This window comes from Microplitis mediator, chromosome 3, assembly GCF_029852145.1.
Source record: "Microplitis mediator isolate UGA2020A chromosome 3, iyMicMedi2.1, whole genome shotgun sequence".
Lineage (NCBI taxonomy): Eukaryota > Metazoa > Arthropoda > Insecta > Hymenoptera > Braconidae > Microplitis > Microplitis mediator.
The window spans coordinates 21,314,709-21,324,434 of NC_079971.1; the positions used below are offsets into that span (position 1 = coordinate 21,314,709).

General features: G+C 27.1%; 1 protein-coding gene across 1 annotated transcript; it reads left to right on the top strand.

Annotated features, from left to right (window-relative positions):
* Window positions 1-7,723, top strand: LOC130664908 (protein maelstrom homolog). The gene is made up of 7 exons (XM_057465093.1): window positions 1-460; window positions 1,502-1,694; window positions 2,641-3,027; window positions 3,119-3,282; window positions 4,868-5,086; window positions 6,892-7,047; window positions 7,119-7,723. Exons 1-7 carry the CDS (start codon window positions 326-328, stop codon window positions 7,179-7,181), a joined length of 1,317 nt encoding a protein of 438 aa, XP_057321076.1. The 5' UTR covers window positions 1-325; the 3' UTR covers window positions 7,182-7,723.
* The last annotated feature ends 2,003 nt before the right edge of the window (window positions 7,724-9,726 follow it).

The window sequence follows — 9,726 nt, forward strand, 5'->3', positions numbered from 1 at the left end:
ATGTGTCATTGTTTTGTGATAGAGAGTATTTAGTCTCTACGGTTATATATACTTGAATCTGAGTTTTGTGAGTAAGACAGAAAAATTTATGAACCAATAGAAACGATGATCGAAGCAAAACTTGAATATTTGATTGGTTAAAAGTGAAGAAAGTGTAATACCCGAAAGTCTTACTCAGCTAACGCGTGAGATTGAATGTAACGCATAAAGACAGTTGAATTTGATTCTCGAAGCCTACAGTCGCGTTGATAGTTACGTCGTCAGTGCCGGTATAAGTTCGTTAAATTATTTCTTTGTTATTAATAAGTAATTTTTTCTAACAAAAATGCCAAAAAAAACACAAAAAAATGGGTTCTATTATTTTATGTTGGATTTTAAAAGAAGAGAGGAAAGAAAAGGAATCAAATTCAACGATTTAAAAGAAGTTCAAAATAATCCTAAGTGTGATCAAGAATGGAAGGTAAGGAACAAAGGAATTACTATTCTAACAAAAAATATTATGAACCACCATTACTTCTTTAGTTATATCATTTGAATATAAAAAAAGAGCCATCTAGCCTTACCCGGGATGAAAAGATTTTTTATATAAATACAATAAAGCTACAATAGTGTAATTAATACTTATTTTGTAAGCTTAAACATGAAGTTAGAAGTTATTAGAAGACTAAGCTGCAAAAATAAGCTTTTTTTTTTTGTGAAATTTTCGATATCATCAAATTATCAAAAAGATGTTTGAAAAAATCAAGAATTACAGTAAAAATTAAAGCTAATCGTCCAAATTTTGAGATACTTTTTACCCATTTTAGTTATCATTTTTGGTTCAAAAGTTATTTAAGGATAAAGCCAGAAAATTAATTTTTATGAAAATCAAAAAAAATTTCAAACACCCACAACTTTCAAACTAATCGACCGATTGGGCTCATCATCGATCTTGATCAAGATAATCGTCCAATAAATAAGTGTATAAAATTTCATTAAGATCCGTTAACAATTGCGGGTGCTATCATGATGACAAGGTGCGTTATATCGTATATATCTATATATATCTATAAAAACAAATTTTCTGGCTCCGTAAACAACTTTTGAACCGAAAATGATAACTTAATTCTGTAAAAAATATCTCAAAATTCGTACAATTAGCTTTAATTTTCATTGTATTACTAGTTTTTTTAAACATCTTTTCTAATAACTTGATGATATCGAAAATTTCACAAAAAATAAAAAAAGCTTATTTTTGCAGCTTAGTCTTCTAATAACTCCTAAATGATAAGACATGACTCATTTCCTTGAAATTCATGTTTAAGCTTACAAAAAAAGTATTCATTACACTATTGTAGCTTTATTGTATTTACATAAGAAAACTACCTTTTCATTCCGGGTAAGGCCGGATGGCTCTTTTTTTATTACTACTGATAAATTATTTTTTTGACAACGACATTTTTAATGCCATTTTTCGGTTAAATTCAAGACAAAGAAATAAGTGAAGTGTTTTCTTGTCTAGGCATTGTCAGTTGAAGAAAAACAAAAGTATTATGATAAAGCAAAGAAAAATAAAGCAGGTGCTGAAGAAACACGTGCAGGTCTTGAAAAATCAGTAAGGTTGCTAGAAAAACAACAAATTGACCAACGAACTTATGAAATGAGGATGAAATATTACATTGATAATACTATCGAAGAAGCATATACTTTTAACCGTGTGTAGTAACTCAACTTAAACTCCCCGCATGGAAAAGCTATATATATTGTTAAAAATACATAAAAATATATATGGTGAATATGTGATAAATATATAGCAGCAAGAATATATATATTTATGAATATAGGTTTTTTACATATATTGGATTATATATTTTTAATAATATATTTCTTTTTATATAACGTTTTATATTTCTTTATATATATTATCTCATATAATGCTCAATATATTTTTGTCATATATAAATGGTATATATGTAATTTATAAAGTATAATATAATAAAATTTATATATATTTTGACTCATATAATTAGTGATATATTGTCTGTATATAATTGATCATATATGGAAGAACTTATATGTTTAAATCTATGGATTGCGGTATATTGAAGTTATATTTTTCCAATATATTAAAAATTATATTTTTCTCGATATATTGAAAATTATAGTCTTTATATATTAATATTTTTTGAGAAGCTGCCCGATAGCATAGAAATGAAAATTACAAACTAAAATGCATGGTTTTTATTGTGTAACATACCATAGTACGAAAAATATGTATAGTACCATATATTTTGCAATATACTGGAAAACATATAAAAAATATACATCGTACTGTATATTAATAAATATGCTACTTCCAATGCAATATATCAATATATAATAAAACATACCAAGATATATATGCTAAACATACATTAAAAAAATTATATTGATAAATATATAATTAATATATTGTAGCAATATTTTTTTTTTCAATATATTATCATATATTAATACGGCAAAAATGTAAATATTATTTTATATTTTGTGCAATGTATCACATTATAATATTCATATATTTTAAAGTATATTTTTTCACATATATAGTTTTTTCATGCGGGTCATAATGTTTTTGATTAACATTGTTTTTTTTCTATGCTATTTGTACCTATATCTTTTCAGGACTTGATCTTATGTCATTTTATTTTATACATGTCAACTGGTATTATACTAAAATAGATGCTGACAATGTTGTTGACTACATTCCCGCAGAATTCTCTGTAATTGAATTTTCTTTGAGTGAAGGTATTAAAAGATGTTATCATGAGATCATTAAAATTGTAGTCGAGAGAGGATACAGTAGGGAAGCTCTTGAACATAGTGAAGCTACGCACAAAATTCCTGCTCATAATCAAGGGGAAACAAGTGATTATAAAGATTTATATAATAAATTTTTGGACTTTATTTCTCATGGAGATAGATCAATGAAAAGATTTCCACCTTTATATACATCGAGAAAAATGAAAACTGTTGTTCCTTGTCTTTTTGAGCGTATGACAGCAGCTGCTGGTAAATATTTGCTTCATTAAAATTATAATAAGTAGTATTGAAAAAAATTTTTCATAAAATAATAATTAATGAATTTTCTTTCATGTGCTAGACGTTTCTAGAGTCACCTTTGATTTATTTTCTTTGGAATATTTATTTGGCACATTGATGTTGTATTTAAATGAAGAATTTCCAGAGTCAGGTAACCGTGTTCCTTTAGCAGAAGCAGAACTGGAGAAAGACGCTTTCGTTTGGACACCTAATATTGAATGTACAGTGAGTATACCCGCATGAAAATATCATATATAGTAAACATTAGACTGGGCCAAAAAAATTGACTATTTCTCTTTTTCTTAGCTGTATCGAGAATATTATTCAGAATGACAAAAAAAAAATTTCATGAAAGTTTGAGCCCTTAATATTAATTTTAAGAGGTCTATCATCGCTATTTTTAATTTTAATTCATAATTTGATGTTTTACGTCAGAACTGCTAAAACATTGGAGTAAAAAAAATTCATTTCCACTTACTCTTATGTAAAATCAAATTCCCTACAAAAAAGGTCTGATTGGAAATTTTCGGTGTCACGCGTTTTGGTCCCAAAACATTTCATCCCCGACAGCTCATCCCCGACACATTATCCTCACGACTAATCATCCTCGGACAATTAATCCCCGACAATATATCTGTGAGATAAATCATCCCGACGACTGTTCATCTTATGACATCTTAACCATGACAATCTACCTTATATTGATAATTATTTCTAATCATTTTTTATTTTAATCAATATTTGTACTATTATCAAGCACATCAAATCCATGAAAAAAAATATCTAACTTTTTTCCATCAACCGAATATTATGTAACTTTGAGTTTAGTAACCCAATGATTTAATTGAAACAACAACAACAATAATAATAATAAGAATAATTACAATAATAATAACGACATTATCTAAAAGATCATTTAAATGTAGTCAAGTATCGCGACTTCTGGATATTATGTTGTCTTGTATATTCAGTTGTTTTGTATAAGTGCCTTAAGCAATTGTGATACTAATTAGTTAACTATATTGATCGCTAAGAATTAATGTTAATAAGTAATTAAGAGATAATATTTTATTATTAATATAAAGTAAATAATTACTAACGATCGATTATGTACTATGGTGCTAAATGATGTGGTTATGAGAAAGTGTGTATTAGAAGTGTAAGTTGTCATTGTCATGAATCCCCTGATTAAACAAAATGATTAAAAATGATTTCACACGTTAAATGTCCATAAGAGACAGGATTAGAAATGATTTGAAGGATTAAAAAGTATTTAAAATGATTAAAAAACAAATCATTTTAAATCATTTTTAATCATTTTGTTTAATCAGGGTCGTCACGGGGATGAATTGTCGGGGATGAGTTGTCGGGGATGAAATGTTTTGGGACCAAAACGCAGTGAACCGAAATTTTCGTCAGACAAGCCGTTTTCGATTAATTAATCTTAATAAATTGATACATTTTTTCGATTTAACATTTTTACTTTTGAATTTTGTAACCGACGAATCAATAAATATCTAATAAAGACCATGACAGTTGTTTGAAGGAAATTTAATGCTCTACAAAAAAGGTTTCTTTACATTTTTCGCTAAATTCACTCCTTTGAAAGTTATTTAAGGTTGAAGTTGAGTCAAAACGATTTCAATAACCTGGTCCCATATTGATTATATATTTTTCCATATATATTTATCATATATGGTATTGTCATGTGGGATAGCGAGTAATGATATATAAATTGAAATATTCATTTTTTTTTATTTGAATTTTGCTTTTACTAATTTGTTTATTTATTTATTTTTTTATATCCTAGTATCATAGTCAAGTTGCGGGAACTGGACCATATTGCAGTCAATCTATTGTAACTCAATGGGTGTTCACATTCTGTGATTATTGTTGTCCATTATTAAAGATTGAAATGATTAACGGAAAACACTGTCCTTATAATAATGATGATGAATCACTGACGGCTAGTGTGCGTTCAATGCGTATAAAAGAAGATAAAGTCAGCACACCTAAACCTAGTACTGAGGTATAAATATTTCATTATTTACTTATATTATCTATATTATTAAGAGAATAAGGAAAATTTTGTTCCCGCCATATCTATATGATAGAATTAGTTAATGTTATTGAATTTGGTATCAATAGATAGGTCTTGACTTGAATTTGTGCCTTTTGATAGTTTAAACTCTTTTTAATTGCCAAGTATTGAGATAAATAAATTTATCTATATCATTCGAATTACATTTAAATTACGTGGGAAAAAAGACGATCGTATTTATTTTCTTTAAATAAATTAATACTTTAATTATTCTGTCACTAAATATGACTGAATGTCACTGAATATATAGCTATATTATTTATATCGCGTTACTTATTCCAAAATGACAGATTTTTATACTCCCTTTTGGTTTTAGGAAGCTTCTCAAAGCCAAAAAAGTGTGCATAGAAAAAAAAAGGATTCATTGACACAAAAAATCTTTACTCGCCTAAAGAAAATTTTTACTTACCCCAATAAATTTTTTGCATTGTGAATTGAAAACAAAAATTTATTTAGAACTAGAAAAAATTACTTGGTGCAAGGGATTATTTCTTGACCAAGAAAATCTTTTCTTGCTCCAAGACAATTTTTGTATTTAATTAATAATGCATAAAATTTCTTGGTGCAAATTAAAATTTTGTTGCGGCAAGAAATCCTTTTTTTCTGCGTATTTTATAGATTTAAAGTGATATTTGAGCAGTAGGGTGCTTCATTTGAAACGAGAATTTTTTTTTAGCGGACACAAGAAAATTTTGTTGTTTATGTTGAAAAAAAATTCCCTGAAAATTTCAGGTCTTGATTTTAATTTTAAGTACTTCCTCTCGAGCATCGAAGTTTCCCATTTAAAAAGCATGTAAATCGAATAACTTTTTTTTTTTAATTATTATAACTTAGCCCGGTTTTAAGCTATCGTTTTGGAACCAGTTTTTATTTGTAGAGTATTTGTTGCTTTTTAAAAGCGTATAAAATGGTTTTGGTCTAACTCGATCCATGTCGATTTTATCAGCTCTGAAAGTCAATTTTTTACTTTTTTCATTTATTTTTGTTAATAGTAAAGAAACGGCTCATCTTAAAAAAAATATGCATAGGACCAATCTTTTAGGAAATTTTGTTTTCTATAAAATTGCTGATTACACTTATATTGCTAAAGTGGACTGTTCATGAGATACATGCATTTTAACATTTTATCATTTAAGATTAGTAAGCTCACAATTTTTTTTATTGTAAAATGTTAAAATGCATGTATCTCATGAACAGTGCACTTTAGCAATATAAGTGTCATCAGCAGTTTTGTAGAGGACAAAATTTCCTAAAAGATTGGTCCTATGCATATTTTTTGTAAGATGAGCCGTTTCTTCACTATTAACAAAAATAAATGAAAAAAGTAAAAAAATTGACTTTCAGAGCTGATACAATCGACATCAATCGAGTTATACCAAAACCGTTTTATACGCTTTTAAAAAGCAACAATTACTCTACAAATAAAAACTAGTTACAAAACGATAGCTTAAAATCGGGCTAAGTTATAGTAATTAAAAAAAAAAAAGTTATTCGATTTACATACTTTTTAAATGGGAAGACTTCGATGCTCGAGAGGAAGTACTTGAAATTAAAATTAAGAGCTGAAATTTTCAAGGAATTTTTCTCTCAACATAAACAACAAAATTTTCTTGTGTCCGCTAAAAAAAAATGTTCGTTTCAAATGAAGCACCCTATTGAGCAGTCACGTAGTGACTGCAGGTTGCTCGTTAATATTAATTCATATTTAATGCTATTACATTTATATTAATTAGGTTAGTGAATTACCTCGTCAACAAGCTACTTTAGGGACTAGACAAGAGCTTAGGATAGGACGTACTGTGACAATTATTAATTATGACCATGGAGAAGAGAATCCTTCAAGTACTGCTCCTTCGGCTAGTACATCAGCGTCTAATTCAAGGGAACAAGTAAATTAATCCCCCGTTATAATTTGATCATGTATTATTTTTAATTTATAAAGATCTTTTTTTTTTCTTAGAGACGACCACTTCGCCCTCCTACGACATTCTCTGCAGTTCTCACCGATTTTTGTTCGGATTAAACGCCAATACTTGATGATAATAACTTTCCAGCAATTGTTGCTCGTAAACCATAGTCACGTTCGACACAATAAAGTCACGTTAATGATCTACAGAAAAAAAAAAACTTCAGTTCGTATTATGGAACCATTCAATTCTTTATTTTAGTCATTAACAATTGGATTTTAATTGATAATCATTTAAATACAAAAACTCAAATCAAAACTTAGTCTATAAGCATATCATAGAATTTAATACGCATTATTTCCGGGCATTCTCATATCTGAAATGAATTCATTTTTATAATTTATTTTCTTTAGCATTACTTTTCTATTATATCGATTGCATTGTATAAATTTAAGGAGACGATGATATGAAAATTTATTAATGTATTAGGCCTACATGCGTTATAAATTATTTGCTATAAATATTTGGTGTACAGCTTTAATTTTAGAGAGAAAATGAAATGTGAATCTGTTATTATACTTTATTTCACAGATACAACATATAAATTTTTATTAAAATGAACAAAGAAGATTATAAACTTTAAGTTAATAAATATGATCACACAATTATAACATTTTTTTTTTTTAATTTACTAAATTTTTTTACAACTTTAAATAAAATAAATATTTTTCTGATATATTTTTAAATGAAAAAACAAGCTTGAAAACATTATTGCTTGTAAATTTTTGAGCTCTTCGAGCTCAAAAATTTGTTAGGCCGGTAAAACATACCTTCACTGAAAAATTATAATTTTTGCCCGACGATATCTTTGGATGGAATGAACCGATTTGAAAGTTCTTGGTCGCAATCGAAAGAGCTCAACAAGACTTAAAACCGATTATATTTTGAGGCAGATCGGGCGAGTGGTTTATAAGTTATACGCGAAAAACCAAAAACAAAAGAAATTTGTTATTTTTATTCTTCGTATAACTCGTAAACTACATGACCGATCTACCCCAAAATCTAATTAATTCTAAGTTTTGGTGAGCCCTTTCGATTCCTAACAAGTACGTTCAAATCGGTTAATTCGTTCCAAAGATATCGTCGAACAAAAAAAGTTTACACACCAGCATGAAAATACCATATATGATAAATATATATGGAAAAATATATAATCAATATGAGACCATATAAGTGGCCAAAAACGATATATATTTTCTTATATATAATATAGTAAGTTTTAATATAATTAATTATATACGTAAGTTTATAAGTTAATACATGTATTGTATATATATTCAATCATATATGTTAACTTATAAGTTAGCACACATATGTATTACATATATTGATAATTACACTGACCGAAAGGTTATCTTGGTTCAAAGAGAATTATCTTGAGTCAAGAGAATATTTAGGAAAATGGAATAAATCTTGGTTGAAGAAAATTTTTTCTTAATTTTGATTATTTTGATTCAAAAAGTTATTTTTTCGACTCAAATGGGTTAAAGTTTTAAGTTAAAAATATATGATTTTAGTTCAAAAAGAAAAAATATTTTAAGAAAGTAAATTGTTTTTTGAATTAATATTTTGAATTTCTTCATTCATGTATATTGAATATTTTATTCTATGAAATTTAACTTCTCTACGTAAGGAGTCAGATTTCTTAAACCAACTAGTGGCTATTGCTTGAAACAAAAATAAAAAAAATTCAAGTCAAGAAAATCAAGCTCTTGGTTTTTTTCCATAGCAGCATTCGGATAACAGGAGCACTCGGGTCTATGCAGCTTCTCTACTTCGGACACTACTTTGTGTATATACGTAGACGCCCGAAGATCCCAAAAAAATGAAACGAGTCTGTTCAGCGCTGGCGCCGTATATGTGCAATTATATATTACACACCAATATTCTAATAGTATTAGTTTATTAATTATACAATTAACTAATTCATATACATAAATTGTTTTGAATTGAAGTGTTCGGTAAAAATGTGAGTTATTGTAGTTATTAGTCATTATATCTGGTGTTATTTCCTGATTTAAGTTAAGTTAAAGGGTGTCGTTTCAATCGCGAAAAAAGTAAGTTAATTTTTATTTATGCTGTTTTTAATCATATATCAGATAATCAAGTTTGTTTTCATTTCTAATCCTAAGTTCATATAAAATTGTTTCCTTTTTAGTGTGGTATCATGCAGTTCATAGTGTCAATGAAGCCAGGATAAATAACATAACCTTTAATTTATTTTCATAAACAAAAAAAATTTCTTATTGTAATAAAGAATCAAAATTTATTTTGATAATTAATTGTATATATTCTGAGAATTGAATTTTTAATAAAAACAATTAATTTGAAATTGAACTTATTTATTATATTTTAAAATAAAAGTATTTTTTATTTACATTGATGTATAATTTAGTTTTAAAATGAGTTTTTTATTTTTTAAATCTAAAATTAATCGTTCTAAGATGAAGTCTACATTTATTTTGAACTAAATGTTATCAAATCTTTAAATAAATTAATTTTTACTTGGAGTAAGTTAAATGTGCCTCCGTTTAAAAACTCGATGTATCGAAATGAATCGATATCGACTACATTCGAGAGAACGATGTTTTTAGAATGAGT

What these genes read in the sequence shown, in the direction of transcription:
- LOC130664908 (XM_057465093.1), top strand. Translation starts at nt 326, where the DNA reads ATGCCAAAAAAAACACAAAAAAATGGGTTCTATTATTTTATGTTGGAT. An exon ending in AGTGTGATCAAGAATGGAAG is followed by an intron (nt 461 to 1,501) that starts GTAAGGAACAAA and finishes TTTCTTGTCTAG; the next exon opens with GCATTGTCAGTTGAAGAAAA. An exon ending in CACCTAAACCTAGTACTGAG is followed by an intron (nt 5,087 to 6,891) that starts GTATAAATATTT and finishes TATATTAATTAG; the next exon opens with GTTAGTGAATTACCTCGTCA.